The sequence below is a fragment of the Mesoplodon densirostris genome, chromosome 3, assembly GCF_025265405.1.
Source record: "Mesoplodon densirostris isolate mMesDen1 chromosome 3, mMesDen1 primary haplotype, whole genome shotgun sequence".
Classification (NCBI taxonomy): Eukaryota; Metazoa; Chordata; class Mammalia; order Artiodactyla; family Ziphiidae; genus Mesoplodon; species Mesoplodon densirostris.
The window spans coordinates 163171556-163195905 of record NC_082663.1 but is presented as its reverse complement, the minus strand read 5'-3'; the positions used below and the strand labels follow the sequence as shown (position 1 = coordinate 163195905).

The window sequence follows — 24350 nt, the reverse complement described above, 5'->3', positions numbered from 1 at the left end:
CACTCAGCTAGGAGGTGACCTGGCCCAAATACAAACACCCTTCCGGCCAATGGAGCGTCCCAGCTCTCACCACGTCGGCAAGACGGGGAGCGCAAGGGAGGCCCTGCCAAGGGGTCAGTAGTCGGTTTGCACCTAACGATTTTAGAATTAGCAGGTAGAAAACGATTCTGTAAACCTCCCCTGGGGAGACAGCTGAGACTGGGGGGTGGGGGCAAGGGGGGTTGACTGCCCTGCACGCCGTCCTGTCACCGGTGCCCCTTGGCTCGCCTGCACAGCCTCTGAGGGCGCGGGCAAAGCAAGGAGTGGTCTCAGCGCCCAGGGTTACCCAAAGAAATCCCGCTATTTGCTCTAAATATGACCCTCCCCCGCCCTTGCCCCTCGGTAACCCCAGGTCTCAGACACCAGCCGCGCCTCTGGCAGGTCTCCCCGCGGGTCCACAGTCCCGTCCATCCTGCAACGAATTTCGAGGGACCGGATCTCGCTCCCCACCGGGCGATCCCGGATCCCGTTCAGCCGGGCCTGGCACGCGTGGGCACCTGAGAGTCTCGCCTCGGTCCGCTTGCCGGGTGAGTGCCAGGGAGCGTCTCTAAAGTGGCCATGACGCCGCGGCCGAAGCCCGGGCGGGGGCGAATTCTCCCCACGCGGGTCGGTGTCCTCGGGAGCGCGGGGCATGCTCCGGTGCTGTCCTCACCCCGCGCGCAGGCAGCGCACAGCTTGCGCCCCACGGTGCGCCCCTTTCGTTGCTCCCGAGGCGGTGGGGTGTCCAGGACGCTGCCGCGGATTCCGCAGGGTCGTTCCGGAGTTGCAACTCCATTGTAATAGAAAGGATTCATATTGTTTGGGTTTTCCTCGGATGAAAAAAAAATTTTGGAAGAAAACGAAACCCCCCTCAGCAAATGACAATTTCACCAGCAGAGCGCCCTGCCCTCCCCGCGCGGCGGCCGGGAAGCTGCCCCAGCTGGGAGGAGCGGGGAACGTCTCCTAATTGCAGCTTCGTTAGATTTCGGGTTTGGGAGGCTGTGGTTCGGGCGCTAATATCCGCCGCCCATTATCCCGGCTAATAAATTTGACCTATTGTTCGTTTGTTAAAATGATGTCACCTTGGAACAGTCCCTAAGCTCCTATTTCCATGAATTAGGCCTTTATTGAAAGCCAGGAGCCAATGGGAGGAGAGAGGCTTGTTGATCGCAGCCAATGGCTGCGGCGGGAGAGGAATTAGCAGCGGAAACTCCAGGTTCGGTTCAAGAAAGATGACACAGAGCCTGTCGGGCCCGCGCACTCTTGGCAAAGTTTCAGTGCGACGAGAGGCGCCGGGCGCTCCATGGCAGCGCCGTAACGGGGACCCAGTCGCCTCCCCGCCCAGCCCAGCCCAGCCCTTCCGCCCGCCCAGGATGGAGGCGCCCGCCAGCGCGCAGACCCCGCACCCGCACGAGCCCATCAGCTTCGGCATCGACCAGATCCTCAACAGCCCGGACCAGGACAGCGCACCAGCCCCGCGGGGCCCCGACGGCGCCAACTACCTGGGAGGGCCCCCCGGGGGCCGTCCGGGCGCCACATACCCGTCTCTGCCCACCTCCTTTGCCGGCCTCGGCGCGCCCTTCGAGGACGCGGGATCTTACAGTGTCAACCTGAGCCTGGCGCCCGCCGGCGTGATACGAGTGCCAGCGCACAGGCCGCTTCCCGGGGCCGTGCCGCCGCCTCTGCCTAGCGCGCTGCCTGCCATGCCCTCCGTGCCCACGGTCTCCAGCCTGGGCGGCCTCAATTTCCCCTGGATGGAGAGCAGCCGCCGCTTCGTAAAAGACCGTTTCACAGGTGAGCTGGGTGTCCAGAAAGGCGCCGGGCCTCGGCCCTCCCGGGGCCAGAGGCGCCGCGCCCTACGTGCTTCACTCGGGGAAACGGTTCCGGAGGCCCAAGTGCAGTGGAGGCCTCAGCGCCCAGGGCCCCGGGCAACCATAGAGGGGAGAAAAATCAGAGAGTTTGGGGGAAATAAGCCTGTGCCCGGGGAAAGAGGGGGGCATCTCCCAACCGGCTTGGTGCCTCTGGGGACCCTCGGGGCCAACGAAATAGCGTAGTACTCTGCGCCCCACGGGGCGGCACCGGGTCCGCATGGTGCCTGAACGGCAGTCGAGCTGGGCCGGGCTTCAGGGGGGCTCGTGTGTCTCCGCAGCGGCGGCGGCGCTCACGCCCTTCACCGTGACCCGGCGCATCGGCCACCCTTACCAGAACAGGACGCCGCCCAAGCGTAAGAAGCCGCGCACGTCCTTTTCTCGGGTGCAGATCTGCGAGCTGGAAAAGCGCTTCCACCGCCAGAAGTATCTGGCCTCGGCCGAGAGGGCGGCGCTCGCTAAGTCCCTCAAAATGACGGATGCGCAGGTCAAGACCTGGTTCCAAAACCGGAGGACCAAGTGGCGGTGAGAGAAGCCCGGCCCGGCCCACCTTGCACCGGCCCTTCGCCCGCCCCGTGCCGGAGCCTCGCGTTCTCCCCACCCTGCGCTACCCCCTACTCGCCCTCCTAGGGCTGCCACCTCCCCACTCCTTCCCAGGTTTTATCTCCCAGCTCGCCCTCCCGCGCGCCTGTCCTCACCCGCGTCTGGAATTCTCCTCCATTCCCATCCCTGTGTCGCTTTCTTGAGCCTCTCCAACTCTCTCGGTGTTTTATTCGGTCTCCTGCGCTCGCTCGGTTTCCTCTCACCTGCCCCCCCACCAACATCCCACCCCATCCCGGGCCTCTCGCGCTCCGCTAAACCCTCCCGCTTGCCCCCTGCCCTCCCGATTCCCGACAATCCGCGCGGGACTCCGGCTTCCCGCTCTAGCTCCCCATCCCGACTCCAGCCCTGTTTTTATCCGATCGCTCTTTCGATCCAACCCGTGAACGGCGAAGCGATCGCGTCCTGCGAAAGGGGTTTGAGACAGAGCCTGGGAGAACCGGATGAGGCTGACCGGACCCGGGGACACCGCGAGGTGCAGAGCCGGCCCGCCCACCCGCGGACCCCAGTGACCCGGCTGCCTGTAGGGCCTAGTCAGTTACACACACACCCTGCCCTTGTTACCCCGCAAAGAAACGATCTTTGTTGTTGGCGAAGCCACAATACCCGGGTGTGCAAGTGGGCGGCGGGCGGAGTTTCCTCCCGGCGATCTCCCGCGCACAACAAAAACAAACGATCTCAACCCACTCCCCGGACCCGCGGGTCCCCGGCGCACAACGCCGGCGGGGAAGCAGACTGACTCTGCGCCTCGAGGCTCCCGGCTGGCCTTGGCTCCCGGGCGGGTGGGGGCCCCGCCGGCGGCCCCGCGGTGCCGAGTGCCTGACGGTGCTGTCCCTCTCCCTCCCCCGGTGCAGGCGGCAGACGGCGGAGGAGCGGGAGGCGGAGCGGCAGCAGGCGAGTCGGCTCATGCTGCAGCTGCAACACGACGCCTTCCAAAAGAGCCTCAACGACTCTATCCAGCCCGACCCGCTCTGTCTGCACAACTCTTCGCTCTTTGCTCTGCAGAATCTGCAGCCCTGGGAGGAGGATAGCTCCAAGGTCCCCGCCGTCACCTCTCTGGTGTGAGCCGCCAGCGCGCACCGTCACCAAGTATCGCCGGCCCGACCCGGCGGGGCGCCCCGGCCCCCCAGCCGGTCTGGGGGAGAATCGAGGCCGAGACGGGAAGGGCCAGCCAAGCTCAAGTAGGCCCCGGGGCGCGGCCGCATCCCCGCCGCCTGCGGAGGGGGGCTGGGCCCGGGCTCCGCGCGACTGCACAATCCGAGCCCCCGCCCCGCGCCCAGTCCCGCCCCAGGCCCGGGCCTGACAAAGAAAGCGCCTTACGTTTCTCCGCCCCTCGCCCGCAGTCCCCGGGCCGGGCGCCTGTATTATACTTTGTACTTTTGCCCAAACGTGTAAATAATAAAAGTTTTGGCTGTTTTCTTTAGAAACCGGCCACCTGCTTCCCCCGCGGGGGCCACTGGAGGAGGGGCGGCCGATCAGGCGACTGGGGGAAGCGCCAGGGGCTGGGGCACCCTGCGTTGAGGCTGGGTCCACCCTTCTCTTTTTCCGTTCCTTTTATTTAAGTCGTTTTATTTAATAAAAAAGTTAGCTATTTCACTTAACGCCGCTTTTATTTCGTTTTCGTTCCAATAATGCTCGGCGACCCCCGACCCTGCGCCCCACCCCCTGCGGCGGTAGAGGCCGAGCGGCGGTGTGCGGGCGAGCGTCCACTTCTCCGAGCCTCGTCGGTATTCGCCTCACCTCGAACCCCGGCTCGGGGCCCCGCGGAGGATCCGCGGTGCAGGTCAGTGCGTGCCGGCCGCCCGCAGTCCGGGTGCCCGCGGGATGGGGTGGACGTGGGAAGGGCACTCTAGGCTCAGAGGTCGCAGAGCAGCGCCAGGCAGAGTTGGGGAGTGAAAGACCCCGCCTGGACGGGTACTTAGGCCGTCCCAAGTCAAACCCACCTAAGGGGTGGGAGGCACGGTGACCTCGAACTTCCTGGGGCGCGAAGCCCACGTCCCCTCCCTCCCACAACCCACAACCCACTGTCCTCTCTCTTTCTCTAGAGAGGCCCTGGGCGGGCCCCTCCGACCGTCTTGAGAGGACCTGGGCGCACTGCGCGCGGCCTGTGCGCGCAGAGCAGGCGCGCTTCCTGGCTCTCCAAACGCTCGGCGTCTGGGGAGCAAGTGTAGCGCACAACCCCGGGACACCCTCGCCCTTCTGGGTTGCGTGGGACCGCCGGTGGAGCGTGATGTCACGTGACTTCACTGCAGCCGTGGTGGCGTCACTAGACAGGAGGGGGCGGGGCACCCGGAACACCCTGTACCCCAAGCCCAGGTGTGAAAGCGGCGTGGCCCAGTCCACCCGCTTTACCTCGGCTCAAAAGCTAGAAGTTTCGGGATCACGAGATCTGGAGCAGGTGGCCCCGTATGACAACGACAAACACACACTCGCAGCGTCCGTGAACATTTCATCTTGCTCGTTGACTTTTTTTTCCTTTTATCATTCTCCCTTTCAGTCTTTTAAAAACTTTTCTTATTTAATGGCCTCTCCAGTTCTTTTTCCACAATATTCTGTTTCCTCCTCTATTTGTTACTCTTGGTCTCTGTTACTATATCTTTTTAACTTTTCTTTACAGTTTTATGTTCTTCTGTATAGTTCGTTCTCTATTGCTTTCAGTTTTTCATCTTTCTTTGTCCTGTCCTTTCTCCCATTTCCGACTCTTGCGTCCTCTCTCCTTACTTCCCTCCTCTCTTTTTGTCCTTGTTTTCCCCTTCTTATCTTCCAAAATCTCTTTGCCTCTACCTCTCTCTGTCCCGGTCTCTGTCTCTCTCCTTCCCTCCTCCAGGCTGGGCTCCCCGGTTCTCCTTAAGGCTAAACCCTTCTGGGTGCGATTCCAGAGGCCCTGTAGCAGCCCCGCCAGCCTCATCGCCCTGCCTCCCTCGGGGCCTCGCGGCACCCTGCAGGCTCGGGTATATTGAGCGTCTTCGTTGCAGGCAGGCAGCGGAATTGTCTGCACTGTAGGCCTCTAGGAAGGGGAGGGAGTCTAAGAAAGAGCTGGAGCTGAAGCATTTCTGCCCTCATCCCCACCTCCAAGCCCTGGGGACTCCCAGACACCCCAGATAAGAACTAGGGTGACTCAGAGCTTCGGGTCTCTTCCTTGGGTGTTTTCCTGAAATGCTTCTATTTTCTCCGCTTAAAAAAAAATCGTAGTAAACGCCGTCATCAGGATGGGAAAGGTTGGCCCTTCGGCTGGGGACTTGAATATCTAAAAACTAGAGCGACCGTCTTTGCCTTTACTGAACAAGCAGCCCCCCCCCGACCTCGGGCACTGGCATCACTTTCTATTTTCCCTCGCTTTTATTCTATTCCTCCATAACAGGGCTTAGTGGGTTTTGTTTTTTTCTAAGTTATGTTTGTTATTCTACCAGAGGGACCCTCGATTCTCGGGCCTTTTGGGGGAACGCACACACATCTTTTTCCCTCTCCGGTGCCTGACTTTGCGCAAAAGGTCTCTGAACGAGAGGCCCGCCGGGGTGGGCTTTCAGGCAGGACCGGGGACAGTGACCCAGTGCCGCTGCGGCCCTAGCGGGGAGAGGGCAGTTTTTCCCCAACCAGTGACTCCGCGGACTCAGGAGAGCGCTTTGTCCCAGCGAAGCCTTGCCCAGCCAGAGAACGGCTAGGGGTCTCTTCAAGTTAGGGGGGCTCAGCCCACTTGTGTGGGGCCGGGTGGCGACCATCTCCCAACCACGCGCACCCAGGGCAGTGTGGGCGCCCCCAACAGGTGGGAGGAATTGCTGAGCCAAGCCAGGGCTTTTAGCGCCTAACGCCCTCCTCCCGCTGTGCAAAGCCTGGAGGTCGCCGCCGTTTCCACTGCGGCTGCGCCGGATGAGAGCCCGAGGACGCCCCGCTAAGGGACACAGCTCCCAGTCCCCACACCGGGAGGACTGTGAGGCACAGTCGCAGCGCGGAAATACCCGGACCAGGCACGCGCCCCTGAAGCTGAGTTTAGGAGAACGGGAATCTGGAGTAGGCTGGGAGACCCACATGGGCGCCTCCTTCTGGATCGTCTCCCAACATGAGGCCCCACCTCGGCCGGAGGAAGCGCCTGAGGCTCTGGAGGCAGGTGGGTGAGTGTGGACTTTCAGCTAGGCCAACGTCCCCGGAGGGGATTGAGGACAAGAAGCAGCCGGCCTCTGGGCAAGGGCTGGAGACTTTCGCCTCGTCGCCCTTCCCCGAGGCCTTCCGTAGTCTCGTTTGGAGAGTCTCTGAAGCTGCACCCATTTTACAGATGCCGGACAAGGAAGCGAGAGGCAGCTTCGCGACCCAGGCGGACTGGTAGCGGGAGCTCTCCCGGAGCGCCGGTTGCTGGGCTCCACTCGCGGGCAGGGTGGGGGCGGGGGTTGGGCCCCAGGCGTCCGCAAAGACGGGCGAGGCTGCCCCGCCCAGGCACGCGGAGTTAGGCCCGAGCTCAGCTCCCTAGGAGGCTCCGCAGCCGGTGGAGTCTGGGGTTGGGCGATGCAGTGGGGACCCGGGCAGGTCAGAGCCAGGGAGGGAGGGAGGGAGGGAGAGAGAGAGACGGAGGGAGGGAGGGACGGAGGGAGAGACAGAGAGAGACAGAGACAGACAGGAACTCTGGGGCTGGCCGCTCGCTTCCCGAAAGGGAGTGATTCCCCTTCAGCAGCTCCCTGTACAACGCCGGCCGCGGACCGCGAGCTTTGCACGCAGTGTGTGGTTGACGATGACCCGCACCACGTCTCTGCGAGCTTTGGATGCCCCTCCCCATTTTGCAGTTGAAAAAACTAAGGCTCAAAGAAGTCAGAAATTAGTTCTGGGTCGCGCCTCGCCGGCGGACTGGCGCTCCCTCCCCCACCCCCAAACAAAGCGCTCTAATACTTGGGAGGACTTTGCTTAGCGAAGGATAGGGAGGCGGCCTAGGGGACACCTGCAGCCACCCTGACACCAGACCCAGCGGTCACAGTGCGGCAGAAGGGCCTTCCTGCTCCGTCTTGGGTGGTGGACTCGGGCTCTGAGTTCCAAGGGCGCCAGCGCCTATCGCCTCCCAGGCTTGCGAGCTTCCCCGCGTTTGCCGTCGGTGCAGGAGCAGGGAGACGAGATGAGGTCGCCCCAGCTCATCGGTAAGACCAGAGTCCACACTGCGCCCTTGGGCCGGGCAACCTCCTCCCGCCCGCCCGCCTGCCTCGGCAGTTCCTCGAGCAGTTGGGGCCTGCGGCCCTTCTCTCGGACTTGAGGCCTAAGGACGCGCAGCCTGGCCCAGGAGGGTCCGGCCACCAACTGCGCCGTTTCAGCCGCCGGCCCTGGGCAGCAGCAGGCGGTGCGCATCTGTTCGCCGCGCAGCTAGGCGCTGCGGTTAGGGACCTCGGGATGTGGCCTCGGACTGCCCGCCGAGACCTCCAGGCCAAGGACCGGGCCTAGGTTGCGAGAGCGCTGAAGGGGACTTTCGCCAAAATCCCAGGCTCAGCCTCGGTGCAAACGCAAGCAGAACAAGGCCGGAGAAGGGCAGGCGTGGTGCAGGGGCCCGCATTCCGGAGAGCGAGGGCTTCTCAACACCGAAGGCGACCTTCCTTTTATGAAATCTTCCGGCTGGCGGCGGCGAGCCCCCCCCCCCCACATTTCCAAGCATCCGCTCGGTTATGAGCGGTTCCTCTCAGCGAAGCCCAGACTCAGCAGCGCACTTTCTTGGTTCAGACACTCGCAAAATCCTCCTGGAATTGCCACAGTGATCCGTGCCTTCCCTCGTGCCGCCCAGCCGGTGGTGGCACGGATTTCTCTGCTCAGTTTTGTCACTCCCTTGTTGTGTGGCCCTGCGAACATGGCTTTGGTTTCTGCATCTGTAAAATTAGGGCTACATAGTCATTAAGGAGTCTTCCAGGAAAAATGAAAAAAAAAACATGGCTTATGGTACAGCTGATCTTTGATTTATTATGAGAATAGAAGCATTTAAAAATATACTTATGGGTGAGGAATCTAATTAAACACCTAACTGCGTAGGGGTTTATTCAGAGTTGTTGCTATTTTGGACGAAAGGGCAGGAATGGGGCAGGACCCCACTGAGGTCAGTTCTCCTGCAGTCACTGAAGGTGGAGAGTTGGTGGAGAAGTCATCTGGGAAACTGGGCCTGGGTTGATCTGGTTAGAGGTTGCAGTATCCTGGTGTTACCCTGAGATCCGTGGCCATATCTGTCTCTCACTTTAGTTGAAATGACTGGACAAAGTTGTTCTTGTAAGTGTCAGACTGGCTGCCAATTAATGAGTTACTTATTAAACCCTTTAAATATGCTCCCAACTGGTGTGGAGAGGAAGAAGAAAAACCATATTTGAACAGAATATTTGTCCAGAGGTTTTCACACTCTCCACCATCCCACTGAATCCCCCAAAGAGTCTCGTGTTCCCATTCTAAATAAGGAAACTGAGGAGCAGAAAAGGCAGCTGACCTGCACAGGTTCAACCCGCGCCTTAACTGAGCTCCGACTCAAACCCGCAGTCTGCCGGCTGGGCTCCCTGTGTGTCCCCACCCAACCACAGATCGCAGACAGCAAAAGCTCCACCGGCCGCGGGGTCATTAGAGAAATTTGTGCTGACCCAGACTCCCCCGATTTCAAAGAAACCAAATCTTCAAATGGAGCAGTCTTAGACTGGCTTTAAAAGCCTCCAGACCCTGCGCAGCTCCCGTGGTGGCCCGCTCCCTGGAATGTACTGGCTTTGCTATCAAGCCCTATTGATGGATGGATTTATCTGGGACGCACTGAAACTCTAGAAAACTTGCAACCTGGGTCGGCAGCACATCCTTTGCCCCTTCATCCCCCATCCAGGAAAAAGCCACTCCCTCCTGCTGGCGTAGACCAGCCAGCAGAAACTCAGCCAGCAGGAGTGATGCGGAGCAGTGCTCAAGGGAAAGACCAACCCTCTCAGGAAGGTCTGCCCTCGGGGGTAATAGCGGGCCAGGCCCGCTGGGACCCTGGGGCTAGAGAAGGTGGTGCTGGGCTCAGAGGGGCGCCAGTGAATAGCCAGTATGCTAAACAGTGCGCACTCGCATCTGCTGTCTGGGCCGCCACAGCTGGGACACTTTTGTTCTTCGGAAGTAGTGGGACTAAGGAGGAGGGGGTTGCGGAGAGCAGAGAGGAAACTTGACCCCGAGAAATCAGAGGGAGAGGGCCCTGGGAGGGGGTCCTGCTTATTATCACCTGCAGTTTCAAGTTCGTTTGTTGGAGGAGCCCCTGTGGGCGGGGATGGGCCTGTGCACCCAGTCCCCAGCTCCCAGTGGATCTGTAGCCCAGAGCCCAGGCTCTGGCCGCAAAGCAGTTACCACGTGTTGAGAGCATCTGCACAATCTTATGTAATCCTCACAACGGCTATCTTGGAGGTAGGTACTATTGCAATCCCCATTTTACAGATGAGGAGACTGAGGCTCTGAGACATGACACAATATCCCCAAGGCCCTCTGACTTTAAAGGCCAGGACTTCAACCCAAGTGCACTGACTCTGCCTCATGGGTTTTTACCCATTGAGGCTCCTCAAACCTACTTATTATTAAAGCCAGTGTCTTTGTGTGACTGCCAGAGGGAATTCTGAATGGTTTGGAGATTATCATCCCCAAACAACTTCAGACACAAACCAGAACATCTTGGGTTGTGTCTACAACATTATTGTTGTTGCTGCTGCTACCATTACTGTCCCCTGTTATTTCTCTTCTGAGACCCCTGAAGGTGGTTGGAAGGTGCTTGGCCTTGCGCTCTATCTAAGGGATTCAGGGGTCTTCTACTGCCCTCTCCCCCAGCCCAAGCTAACGAACAGGCTCTAGTGAGCCCCTGTGGGTACTGATGAGCCATGGTGTAGCCCTCAACCTCCAGACCCTTAGGTTTTTCAGCTCAGGACAGGAAGATGGTACTTAAATGCTGCTTGCCTCCAGGCCAGAATGCCCGCAACATGTATGGAGTGTAAAGAGGCCTGGGTTAAAATCCAACTTCACCACTCACCAGCTGTGTAGTCTTGGAAAAGTCACTTTGCCTCTCTGAGCCTTTGTGTCCTCATCTGTACTCTGTAAGGACAGATCTTCCTCACAGGGTTGTCGGAGGATTAGATGACATAATCCTTTGTGCACTTCACCAGGAGCCTGACGCACGATACACTATGATACATTTACTGCTCTTATTAGTGGTAGATTAATTTTCACAAGATAAATTGTTCTGGTTCTCCTCATAGAGAGAAGGAAGCAAACCCAGAGAAGATGAGTAACTTGCTCACAGTCAGACATTAAGTGGTAGAGCAGAAATTCAAACCCAGTTGTATCAGAGTTTAGAGTCCTGATTTACCTCAGTCTGCACTGTCTCCGCCATAGAGAATCTTCTAGAAATGGTTGTTGACGAGGTGTGGAAAATCTAGATTATTCTAAGTTGCCTTCTGGGGCTTCCATTTACTTTGGTTGCTGATGTGTGGCACACTGTAACTGCTAAGTACCTGTTTATTAAATAAAAATAATACTAAGTAGCATTTCTAGAACATCTGCTGTGGGCTAGACAGTGACAGTGGACCAGATGTTTTACCCAAGTGATCGCATTTAACCCTTAAAACAATCCTAGGAAGTAGATCTCATTTTGAAGATGAGAAATTTGAGGTTTGGGGACTTTAAATAACATAGCAATACAGGGTATGAATTGGAATCTAGATGTTCTGACTCCAGAGAGGGGAAAACCTAATATGAGCTGAGCACTGTACTTGGGACATTATGTATATTTTCTCGCTCAGTCCTCTTAATCTTATAAAACAGTTTTATTTTAATTTTTTTAAAAATTATTTTTTTAATTTATTTATTTTGAGATGCGCTGGGTCTTTGTTGCTGCGCACGGGCTTTCTCTAGCTGCAGCGAGCGGGAGCTACTCTTCGTTGAGGTGCGTAGGCAGTGGCTTCTCTTATTGCAGAGCACGGCCTCTAGGCGCGCGGGCTTCAGTAGTTGTGGCACGCGGGTTCAGTAGTTATGGCTCATGGGCTCTAGAGCGCAGGCTCTGTACTTGTGGCACCCGGGCTTAGTTGCTCTGCGGCATGTGGGATCTTCCCGGACCAGGGCTCGAACCCGTGTTCCCTGCATTGGCAGGCGGATTCTTAACCACTGTGCCACAGGGAAGCCCATAAAACAGCTTTGAAAGAAAACACTAAGCCTCGGCAACTTTAAAGTGTAATTTGTCCAAGTTTACATAGATGTCTGAAGACAACAGTTCTCCATCTACCAGCCCAGGGTGCTCCAATCTGCTTCCAAAGCTGAGCTCTTCAAGCAAGGTTGGGGTAGCTCGGCAGAGACGGGGCAGACATGGTTATGGGAGGTGAGTTCCCACACAAAATGTGACTTCTCCCATGAGGCGGCCAGACAAACTTGATATCTCCTGGTCTCTCTGAGGGAGGGAACATCAGTGATATTTAGTGAGAGGACAATGATGTGTCTGCAGGTAAGATGAATACAAAGAGATAAACCAGTGCTGAGGTGGTCAGAAGGCGTGCAAGCCTGCTCTCTGCCTGCAAGCACGCAAGAAAGAGCCTGGCCTCCCTCCCTCAGAGAGAGTCCAGGAAATAACTCCTCTCCTTGCCTCCCTCCCGGCTGCACTATTGGAGTCCGTCCCCACCTACCTCCAGAAGGAGCTGCTTTTGATGAAGACCCCATGCCTGTTTTACATTCATGTTCCAAAGCAGGAGTGGGTGGACATCTGTGTTACTCAATTGCATCTAAGACTTGAAGATGAAGTAAGGTGGATTGTTTTGTTTGTCCTCAAATCCATCAGATGAAAAGCAGACCTTGAACCTGGAGTTACTGAATCCTGAAGGGCAGGGTGTGGGGTGACGTCTTGGATTTGTTCCCCCACAGAAGCCAGGTTTTGCCAGCCTGGCCATGCTCTGCAGCAGACGAGCTTCTGCTGGGCCCCATGATGCTCAGTGTGCTGGGCGCTTAGTAGGTGGTTTAGTGAGTCCTGGCGACTGTCCGACCTACAGCTTGGGCTGCTCGGCTTGAGCTCCGTAGCTGCCAGCCACGCTACCCTGTGGGGCTGTGCTTGGTAAAGTAGAGGTCAGGGTCTGAGGCTTCTCTGTAGGCGGGTTGCTTGGGCACCCTGAAGAGAAGACTGAACCTGCACTCTGTATAGTTTAAAAATGATTTGTCAATGGCGACAATTTACAAAAATATATTTCTGTTGCAGCATCTTCCAATCGCTGGGATTTATGGCTTCATCTCTCGGATTTGAAAGCACACCCGCACGCTCTGGCAAATGAGAAAATGTATGAACAATTTGTTGGCTTTTTTTTTTTTTATCAAGTTTCCCCAAATATGTAAACTCTGAGAGCACCTTATTCTTTTTAAATGATCATTCATTTGTCTCCAGACTCTATCTTTTGGCACAATTTATTATTCTCTATTTCAAAAAACTTAAATGCATTTCGCATATTAGCACGTAACTCTTGTTCCTGTCTCCTCAGTTGTGGAAAGGGCTGGATTGCTTTTATAAAGAAAAAAATGGCTAATAAAATTGGCCTCAGCACCGTTGCTCTGCAATTCTTATGAACAGTAAAGTGGTACTTACCGTCATTGATGTTAAAAGCTATTTCTAAATTATGGTGCCATTTATTATCTCTAGTGTCCAAAGTAAGTTTAAATGATGCTTATAATTCATGTTTTACCAAATTTCCTTTTCCCCCCGAGGATACCTCTGATTAACTTATGCACATTAAAGCGCTTTTTAAATTCTTCTTTTATTGCCATTATGCTCTGAAAATCTCAGCGATTCTCAAAAATGGGTAATAAACTTGAGATAAAATGCTGCAGTTTTAGATCAATGCTGACATATCACTGTGGTGATTTCTACAGAGCTAAAGTGATAATGCTTCATATTTACGGAATATATACTAGGTTATTACTACAGTATTACCATTTTGTTCTAAGATGAAATGAGTAATTTACCAATTTATTAAACAGTTACATTTAAGTATTGCTTAGGACATTACCACCCCCATCTGTTTACTTAGCTTGAAGAGTTACCATTAAGATACCCTGTTTATTTAGGTAAAATTTGTAATCATCATGCCTTCCATTAACCAACTTATTTTTCTGCAAGGCTAATTGTCTGGAAATGAGTTTCTTCTTATTTACTGTGCTACATTCTGCTTAGCTGGCTAAAAACATCACCCCAGCAAGAGTGCTAGGGAAATTAATAATACATACAGATAACAGTTTTAATTAGTATAATACCAAATGTTAATAAAAGATTTATGACACCGTTGAAAAATTCGAACAGAAGAGATCTTAACAGCTTGGGGCTCAACTTATCAGGAGAAGGCGAGCGTGGTGCGACCTTTTGTGGGAGGCCAGTTTGGGTGATTCTCAAGAGCTTCTGGGGCTCCTGGGAGCACGGGCTGGAGGTGAGAGGCTCTGCCTCTAGAAGAGGTTTGCTGGGTGCTGAATAGAGAATTCACAGCAAGGAAGGGTAACTGGGAACATAGATGTAGACTGCCAATTCTAACTCGAAAGATACCAAGGTTTCTGCAAAGTAGGAGGGGAACACAGGCCAGCCTGAGGCCCCCCTGAGACGTTTCCAGAGGCACGACTGGTCTTCAGTCCCAGATGAGAACAGGACTTTGAGAGTCTGGACTGCTGTTAACTCAGAAGCTATGGGGACAATGGGTCGACATGGAACTGGGGAAAGAACGCATATTCACTGAGTATTTATTATGCACCATTTGCTTACACACATCTATTTTAATCTGCACAGCCCAGAGCTATAGCACTATCCTCATTCTGCAGGTCAGGAAGCGAAGCCCTTGGAAGGGTAAGGCCCTTGCCTGAGGTTATGCAGCTCGTGAGTGGAGCAGAATTTGAACCCAGATCTGTGGAAACCTCAGAGCATTGTCTCCTGCAAGGCAGTACCGACGTGAAGAGAAAACAAGCAACCCCATTATTGACCTGCACCGTTGTCCATGATGTCAAGCCAAGTAGGCACTCAGACAAGCATTTGGATGCTTCCATTCTCATCTGGATGGGTTGGTGCCTTCCCATCCTTCCACTGTCCTGCTTGCCCCAAAGGGGTAATGTTCTTTCTTTATGTGTCCATCTTCCTTCTGTGACATGAACTCACAAGGGCAGGGTCATTTCTTACCTTCTTTAGACCCTTGGTACCTGGCACATAGTAGGCCCTTTTTAAAAGATTTAAAAGACCAAGGAATAAGGAAGTGAAAAGGAAGGACACATACAGCTTTTGTTTGAAGTGTTCGGAAGAAAAACTGACACTAGATAGATACATTTTGTTCGTAGGAAGTCATCCCCCTCCCGGCCACCAAGCCCACACAACCCTGGCTGAAGTATAAGGGTTATTATTATTGCCATCTTTTCTAGACCCCAAGGGCCATGTCTTAGGAGCAGCAGGAATTCTTTGTACCGTGAGCTGAGTTTTTCCTGGCATGTGTAATAAAAACTGACCAAGCCAGTTACTTTCTCAATTTCTCTCCAATTTGAGAAACTCCATATCACGAGGCACTTGAGGGCTGATGACTCTTTTATCCTACTCTTGATTAGAAGGTAAAAGAAAAAAACAAAACTAACAAAAGTTCTTGGACTGAAGATCTCCAGGGTATGCGGCAAAATGGCTGGGCTGCTTCTTGAAGAACAAAAGTAGTGCCTGTGACCAGGGCCACCTTTGCTGCTCTCTGAACACCTTTGCTGCTCTCTGAACACCTTGCTCTTCCTGACTGTGCCCTCCGAGAAGGAATTTTAGTCCTTCGGTGGATGAATGGATAAACAAATTGTGGTCTATACATACAATGGAATATTACTCAGCCATAAAAAGTAAGGAAGTACCCGTACCTACACACAACTTGGATGAGCCTCAAAAACATTATGCTAAGTGAAAGAAGCCAGGCACAAAAGGCCACATATTGTATGATTCCATTTATATGAAATGTCCAGAAAAGGTAAACCCGTAGAGATAGAAGAGAGATTAATAATCCTAGGGGACAAGTTAAGGGAAGAATTTGGGGTGTTTTTCTGGGGTGATGAAAAAGTTTTGAAACTAAGATCTGGTGGTTGCACAACATGGTGAATACACTAAATGCCACTGAATTGTACATATTAAAACAGCTAATTATATGTTGTGTGAATTTCACCTCAATTTTTTAAAAAGGCATTTTAGGAATACTAGCATAAGTGTCCAAAGCTACATATACCTGGGTGTTCATCACAGCAGTGGCTATAAGAAGGAAAAATTGGAGATAACTGTCTGTCCAACATTTAGAGATTGGTCTCATAAAATAAAACCATTCATGGGCTTCCCTGGTGGCACAGTGGTTGAGAGTCTGCCTGCCGATGCAGGGGACACGGGTTCGTGCCCCAGTCCAGGAAGATCCCACATGCCACGGTGCGGCTGGGCCCGTGAGCCATGGCCGCTGAGCCTGCGCGTCCGGAGCCTGTGCTCCGCAACGGGAGAGGCCACAACAGTGAGAGGCCGCGTACTGCAAAAAAAAATAAATAAATAAAAATAAATAAATAAATAAATAAATAAATAAATAAATGAAAAGTAAAAATAAAACCATTCATACAATGGAATGAAAAGTAACCATCCAAAAGAATGGGAGTGGGACGTCTGGACTTGGGAGCTGCTCTGTGGTGCTAGTAACAATGGCTCTCGGTGTAACGGAGCTGTTATGTGGAGAGGCTAAGCTTCTTTTTTTAGATGCAAAGAAAAGTTCCAAAACATATGGGAAAATGTTTGCTGGAAAATGACTTGGTTAAAACCTGACAATTTTACCAGCATCCTGCAGGTTGATGAATACTAATGAAGCTATGAATGTCACTGACTGATGAACAGCTTCATTTTAAGTGAGGAGTCACTCTCTGCCTATTGAAAGAGGCCAGTTTGCTATGAAGTTCCTAAGATGTAAACACTCTGGCTAGTGCCATGAGATTTACTTGTCTGTTGTATGAAAAACTGGTGATCAGGAAAAGCTCTTCATTTTACGGACACAGAAAGAAAACAAAACTCAAGGCAGATTATTTTTTTTTAATTTTGAAATTGCATTTGTGAATAGATTTCTGAACCAACATCGAATCTAGATTCATGCATCCATATGATTCAAGCCATTTCTGTTTAATCATGCCACTGCCCTAAAGTCATAACCTGTTAGCCAGTATATTATTGATACTTTCTAGCTCTGAAACTGTTTTTAATGGAAAATGATTTGGATAATTATCTCAATCTTTCACTTTGTTTTGACTAGCTCTGCAGACTGGTTTGAATTCAGGAGGGGTATCAGTTACTTCAACTAAATATTCTTTCAAATCCATAATGCCAACCCATGAGTTTTTTTGTTTTTCAATGGCTTTTCTCAAACACAGCCAACATTTTTTTTTAATTTAATTTATTTATTTTTGGCTCCGTTGGGTCTTCGTTGCGGTGCACGGGCTTCTCGTTGAGGTGCCTTCTTTCGTTGCAGAGCACGGGCTCTAGGCGCGTGGGCTTCAGTAGTTGTGGCACGTGGGCTCAGTAGTTGTGGCTCGCAGGCTCTAGAGCACAGGCTCAGTAGTTGTGGTGCATGGGCTTAGTTGCTCTACGGCATGTGGGATCTTCCCGGGCCAGGACTCGAACCCATGTCCCCTGAATTGGCAGGCGTATTCTTAACCACTGCGCCACCAGGGAAGTCCCATAACCAACATTTTAATTTCTGCTGTTTTATCCCTTTTCAAAAGGGAGCATTCTTAGAAGCTGGAAGAATGGAATCAAAGTGATGAGTGGACCTAAGTATTTGTGTGTTTCTGTGTGTGTGTGTGTGTGTGATTTTGTGTTCGTGTGTGAGTGTACATGTTCTGTGACAGGGCCTGAGTCAAATTTTCAAGGCAGAAGACAGAACTAATTTTTCTCTCTTATTTTCTGTGGGTTCTAAATAATTGATAAGGAGGTCCCTTTCCGTAATTAAAATGGATGTCTGGACACGTCAACACCGATAGCTTTTCCAGTAATGAGTGAATTTAGATACACGTTAAGTACAGGCTATATTTACTCCCCCTGAGGGGTTGCAGTGCAGAGTGTGTGGGTGGGGAATGGGGGCTGGTGGGAGACATAAGTCGGTCTCAGTGGAGATGACAAGAGAGCAGGAAGGACGGAAGCCTGGGAGATTACCTGGGCAAAAGCCCCTGCCTGGCCCCAAGGTGCACCTTGGACAAGCAGGTGAGCCAGGCACAGAAAGGCAACATAGGGCAGGAAGTCTGGAGACATACTTCGTCCCGTTTGGAATCTGCTGAGTTTTCTTTGTCTTTTCTGCCAACCCTAATGTCCTCTCCGTCTCTCACCTTAGTGACACCTCCTGGCTGCCCCTTTCCTTGATGAAAACCTATCAAAACCTTCCCCGCCAAGGAGAGAGGGGTCATTGGAAGGCTTCCAGGTGTGGTTACCTTCTTACAAACATCAAAGTCAGTTCATTCACCTTTGGGTCCAATAGACTCTCTCTCATCGCCTATCATGGGCCCTACTCCACGGCTGGTGCTGGGGACATTGCAGTAAAAGGCTGCCTGTGCTGGAGGAACTCACACAGGGCGCTGAGCAGATGGTTGTCTACCTACAGGGAGGCAGGTGCAGGGATCGGGCGCAGAGGGGCCGTGGGCGGAGGGACAGTCCATCTCAGGGGCCTGTGCTGACTGTGCAGGTGAGGCTGGGGTCAGGGGCGGGAGGAGGAAAGGCTTCCCAATGGAGAAGTCGCACCAAGAATGGGGAGAGGGACAGACGCTGGGGCGGGAGGACAGCATGTGAGAGGTTTAGATAGATGGCAGAGCAGCCTCATGGGTGAGGGCCCACTCCTTGGGGGTTGAATTCCTTGTCGAGGAGCTCAGCTGTCATCCTGTGGTGATGCTGGGGCACAGAAAGGCTTTATGCAAGCCTGTGTGTGTGTGGGGGGGGTGATGCTGAATTTTAGGGAAGTCCCACACAGAGGAGGAGGGTCCCGAAGGGAGACAAGAAGCAGGACTAAAGATTCAGGGTGTAAGAGAGGGGTTCCCAGAAGGGTGAGGGGGGATGTGCTGGGCTCTAGAAACCTCCTCCAAAGTGAGGCAAGGAGAAGGGAGGGGTGGTGGCCTGGGTGACAGGGACCAGGGGACTGAAGAGGGCAATGGGCCGCCCAGAATGCTCAAGTCACCCCTGACAGGGAGGCAGGGGTGAGAATGAGACCTGGCAAGTTCAAATCCCAGTGCCCCTGCCTGGTAGCTCTGTGACCTGGGGTAAGTTACTCAACCTCTCTGAAGCAGATTCCTTCCCTATTATTTGGGCATAATGGTATGTGCTTCACTTGTATCTACCCACCACATCCTAGCTGCTCGATAATAGCAGGGCCGATTATTAGCTAGGGGTGGAATGGGCCAACCACAAGTGTCCTTGCAAGAGGGAGCACACCCAGAGGTGCACTGACACACAGCCCTGGGCGCAAGAAACTTGAGTGTGGGCTGGGGCCCTGGGGAGTTCATCTCGGAGCCCTCCTGAATGAGGACACCTTTGAACAAGGGGAAGAGAGAGACACAGACTGGCATGGGTGCATTCATTTCCAAGCAGACTCTTGTCAAGAAAAAAAAAAAAAAAAAAAAAAAAAGGCGGCAGAGTGTCGGTTCTGGCAGAAATACCCGAGACCACAGATGCATTTGCCCGCCCGCCCCCGCTGTTCTCTCTGTCTGTCTCCCTCTGGCCTCTTTCATTCCGTCTTGGCTTTGATACTGCCAGCTGACTCCAGAGAGGCGACAGGCTACCGGGAGGAGATCGCCATCAGGGAAGGAGCCGGTGGATAACTCTGGAAAAGGGGACCCCATTCTTGAAAGGTAGCAAGTTTTCAGCTCCCATGAACGAACAGGGCTAACGCTGATCCAACCTTAAAAGCAAAAATTTTTTTTTAAAGCAGCCTTGCTGACACGTTAAAGACGCATATCTGTTTGATTCATTTAAAAACGCGCTCAGTGCTCAAAAGTCCTTAGAAAGATTTTTGCCAATTAAAAAAAATACATTTAAAACGAATTCTAGCATCCAAATACTTCCTTTGAGGAAAAAGCCAAAGAATTTCTTGCTTTCCACCAGAAGTGGGGAATAGCGGGGGCTTGCGGAGGGATGACCCACTACCTCTGAATGAATGAGCCTGCAGGCACCGTGGAGAGGATGGAAGGGCCATTGTTATGGGCGGATTACTCACCGAGAGGTCAGTTGACTAACACTCCAAGAAACGGGGGCTTTGTGTGAGTGGGAGACTACAGCATCTTGTTTTAACCTAACAGTTAGAAAGGGGGAAATCCTCACGTCTGCACCGACCAAGCTCTGTGTAATACACGGCCTACTTGCAAAATACCGCACAAGAATTCTGGCAGAGACTCCCGGCTTCTCTGGTCCCTAGGCTGCTCCTTCCTTCCTTCCTTGGTCCTGTGTACAGGCTCCCCCGGCACGGCACCCCTGCCTCGGCCAGCAGCAGCAGGCACATTCTGAGTTTCCCTTTCCTAAGGCAGCACCAACCGTGTTTACCGTAAACTTAGCTTCGGGGGCAGTCCACCCAAATGATGCTTACTCTGATGACTTACGACACTGTGCTAATGTGGAAGCTGTTGCCTCTGTGAGCTTATGTGTACCCATGTCGGCTGGACCTTGCAAGTGACTAGGGTTGTGGACACAGGGAGGTGGGTACCCAGGAGACTGCACTTGGTGTGCGGACACCAACAGCTGCGCTGTAGCATCCTTCTCCTTGGGGTCCACACCTGTGCCTCTTCGCCTATGGGCTTTTCCCCTGGCCATGGGAGCACATGCTCTGTTGCCTTCCAAGCAGAGAGGTATTGCTTATTGACCTCAACCCGTGATGGGCAGGGAGCTGGCGGATTAGTACTCCAGCTGCCTGGTCCTGGGTGGAGAGGTGTATTCTCACAGCTCCTACACAATGAATTCCAGTTGCCCACAGTGGAAACCAGCTTGAAAACACACTTTTTATTGGCCGCCCTCTCTTCTGTCTCCCTTACCCACTCTCATGCCGTTGCCTCCTGGGATCACTGCCAAATAACTACTTCCACCCAAATCCCTGTCTCAGTGTGTGCTTTTGGGGGAACCTGAACAGAACAAGGTGGGTTAGCTAGATAGAACCCTATGAAATTGCCACCTCTAACCAGAGCAAGTTCATGTGGTTTAACTAACAATTCTTGGTGCCTCAGCTGTATTTCCTGAGATGCCAAAACAACACATGTCTGGTCTCTGTAAACTCAGGCATATCCATGTCTGTGAAGCTACAGGCTACGTGTAAGAACAGTCTGATATTTGCTTTTTCACATAAGCTTTCCTGTCCTGATGGATGTCTCAGGCTTGACATCTTTTAATGATTACCTGATATTCCACTGTTCCATTCTACCCATATGCAGGACCAGATTTGTGGGTGTGTGACTTGTATAGCGGCACAGGGCCTCACATTCTGAAAAGTCCTGCCCTTGGTTTAATGCTCTGTTGTTGCCATCAAGGTAATTCATTGCGGTACCACTTAAAAAAGCAATCCATTTTAAATGACCTAAATGAATATCAATAGAGGACTTCCAATAACACAGAGAAAAACTATGTCGTCGAATACTATGCAACCATTAAAAAAATAAACTGACACGTAACAATCTCCAGATCGCTTGCAAAGTGAAAAAGCAAGGCACAGAATGGTGTGCATAGTAAACTTACATTTGTATAAAAAAAACATGAGATGGGCTAAAGACTCTTAACTCATGCACAGATCAACTCTGGAAGGGAAAACTGAAGAACTGGCTTCAAGACTGCTGTGGGGAGGGGAGCTGGAGGTTGGGAGACAAGCGGGGAGGGCGACAGATTTTTCACCACTGTGCTCTCTGGTGTCTGAATTTTCTTGTTTTTCTTCCCCAGTATATTTTTTAAAAAATCAATTCCAAACATTTACTATTTTAAAATATTTCTTTAAAAGGGAATAAGTAGAGAGAAAGAAAAGAAGGAAGGAAAGGAGGGAGGGAGGAAAGAAAGAAAGAAAAAGAAAGAGCAAACTAGTTAATATGATGCCAATCCAGCCAAGCAGCCCTTCTGCTCTGATTTCAAGCTTCTGGTCTGGAGTAACCAGGACTACAGAAAAGCCTGCAGCTCATTTCTGGATTGTCCTGATGTCAACTTCTTCATCTTTCCCCTGGGGCTGCCTTTGCAAGGTCCTAAGTGACAATTCTTTCAAAATCTGGAGCAAAAGAAATCCTCTTTATTTTCTTGATAAATTTGTATATTTTCTCTGTTTTGAAGTAAAGTGACTGTGTCTCTTTTTTTTTTTCACTTTGGCTGCCAGGAAGCTCAGAGGCAAATTCTAAGCTCAATTATATGTTATCCACGTGAGCTGTAGGTTAAATTCTTTTCTTTCCTCTGGACTTGATTTTCTACGTGTATTACATTTTCTTTATCCCTGATTATTTATATTTTAATGATTTTATTGTATGTGAACTAAGATAATAATTTGAATTTTCAACTGGGGTTTTTTTCCTCCCTGTATTTCCTTGTACCCTGTCTTCCTCCCTCCTTCATTCAGTCAACAAGACCAGGTGGCATCCTTGCCTCAGGGAAGGGATGTCACAATAGAAGGATGAGAAAAATCTTTTGAGTTGCAAAGCCCAAGCTCTGAGGGACTAGGGACCTGAGCAGTAATTTGGGAGAGGAGGTGAAGAGTCGCACAGAACAAAGCTGGCTGAAACTTCACAGGCTGGGGAAGAGTGGAGCAAAAGGAAATTAAGAATAAGGGAATAGCACAAAACCCAGGTTGCTGGGAGAAATCTGTCCCAGGGAAACCTGTGCCCTGCTTCCCATTTAAAGTATAGAGAAAGTACAAGCCCTGTGGCACAAACAGCTGTGTAGTAGACAGATGGGCCTGAGACCACCTCCCAGAGTGTCCTGCACCCCAGAGGGCACAGGAGCTATGTAAGATGACTCCCATATGCCACATGAGTGGGATGTCTGGGAGAGCTCAGAGAGATATCCGGAGGGGCCTTGTGGTTGAGAATGACACTGTGGCAGCATCCTTCGTGGACCCAGGACCAAAGTCATCACCCCAGGTACCAGAATGCATGGACAGGGGATGAGGACAAGTGCCCATTTGCCTTGATGCTCTGTAGCCTCCCCAAGTTGAGAGCAACCCACAGAAACCAAGATGTGACTGCGATGAACTTTCTGCCATATGGCAAAATGGTACTCATAAAAGAAACGGTTATATATCTTATAAACCTGAGTTAGCAAAATGTCCATACCCTGAGCCCCTCAGTGGAATGCAAAGGAGAAACAAATGAAGTAAGCAGTAAAGAACCCTATCCTAAAATTAATTCTTTCCAGACCCTTCTATAAGAGGATCCCCAGGACAGACTGCCCCCTTATGAGTCCTGGGATGGCCCCTCTGATAAAGATAGTATTTCCGCGCTCGGGACACAACTGGATCCATCTCGCACATTTTGATGGACCGGGAAGGGACCTGACTCACTTCTTACATCTTCCTTTGTAACAAATGCTTTTGGAATAAACTGGAGCTGCCACTGAGCACAGTTAATGGCCTGGAAGCTTCCCAGGTGCTTCAGGAAAGAAGCGGCCTTTTAACCATGGTTTTTGGCCTTCATAACTGATGTCAGCTTTAAATGCTGTTCAGAATAACAAATGAATGCTTGTCTGACTCTGAAAGCCTTTGCTAACCGCACTCCCGTGCTTTATTATTTCACTGATGGAGACTGCTTTTGTCATCTGGAGCAAGTCATCTTGGCAGTCAGACCGTCAGTTTACCTGTCTTTCAAACGAGCATAAGAATAATTTCTTCGTGGGGGACTGATGCTGACCAGATGTTCACAGATCCCCTTAGGATCACGGGCACAGGGCCCTCAGTGGGATTGAGGTTGTTGTTATGTAATAATTTTTCCTTCTAGTTTTGATTTAAAAATGATACATGTCCATCTATGTACAACAAATGTGTCGATGCTATGGGACATGTGCACCAGAGTCCCCTCCACAGAGATCAGAATGCAAGGAGGGTGTCCCCCAGCCAGGCTCCCTCACAGCACCAGTTTGCACAAACAAAATGACTGGGGGATAAAAATCTTTTCAAAATTAAAAAAAAAAAAAAAATCGAGATGTTCCTGACCTTTGGATGCCACCCATCTGTGGTGAGAGGGCGAGGGCAGTTAAGAGACGGCCTGACTCGGCCTTGCGGTAGACTCTGGTGCCCTCTGCTGTCATTTGGGAAATCAACGTTTCTTCGGGGAGCCTTCAATGTCTACCGCAAGGAAGGAAACCAGCTACTCTCACCTGCTCAGGAGTTTCCACTTGAATTTGGCTCTGTTCTGAGTTATTTGGGTTGGAGGCTAGGTGTCCCCCACAGAGCTTGGGGTGTCCTGTTACATCAGCCTCAGTGTTCATCCCAAAGATGGAACTCGGATATCTTGGAACAGAAAAGCAAACTAACCGAACCTGAACCCAAGGATTCCCAGGGATTAAAATAGAGCACCGAAGTGTTTTGAAGAGATCAGGAAGAGGCTCATATGCGCCGGATTTGATGCAGCCCCAAGCTGCTGTGTTCTGAGGGTTGTTTATTCATGTAAAATTTTCCTTTCATTTTATTTTGTGTCCCTCAAGCAAGGAAAGGGCTTGAATTTGGTCTGGAGTGTGGCATTCTGCATGGGATGTGCCCGCTCTGTCTGAGCCTCTCTGTAACACCTGGGTATGGCCCAAAGATCAAATGCTCATTTACTCTGTGAGCAAGAAGGATATTTGCCCATTAATTTCAACTCCAGTGCTCCAGGCACCATGTAAGTCTCAGTTAATATCATCTCACTTTAGATGACACTCGAAGGAGCAGGAAGACAGTTTGTGGGGGG

At 52.0% G+C, this 24350-nt stretch overlaps 1 protein-coding gene across 1 annotated transcript; it reads left to right on the top strand.

Annotated features, from left to right (window-relative positions):
- The first annotated feature begins 1250 nt into the window (after positions 1-1250).
- Positions 1251-3551, top strand: TLX3 (T cell leukemia homeobox 3). The gene is made up of 3 exons (XM_060092534.1): positions 1251-1812; positions 2168-2411; positions 3341-3551. The coding sequence occupies exons 1-3, from the start codon at positions 1251-1253 to the stop codon at positions 3549-3551; spliced, it is 1017 nt and encodes a 338-aa protein (XP_059948517.1).
- Positions 3552-24350: the final 20799 nt, after the last annotated feature.

What these genes read in the sequence shown, in the direction of transcription:
- TLX3 (XM_060092534.1), top strand. Translation starts at nt 1,251, where the DNA reads ATGACACAGAGCCTGTCGGGCCCGCGCACTCTTGGCAAAGTTTCAGTG. An exon ending in CGTAAAAGACCGTTTCACAG is followed by an intron (nt 1,813 to 2,167) that starts GTGAGCTGGGTG and finishes GTGTCTCCGCAG; the next exon opens with CGGCGGCGGCGCTCACGCCC. An exon ending in AACCGGAGGACCAAGTGGCG is followed by an intron (nt 2,412 to 3,340) that starts GTGAGAGAAGCC and finishes CCCCCGGTGCAG; the next exon opens with GCGGCAGACGGCGGAGGAGC.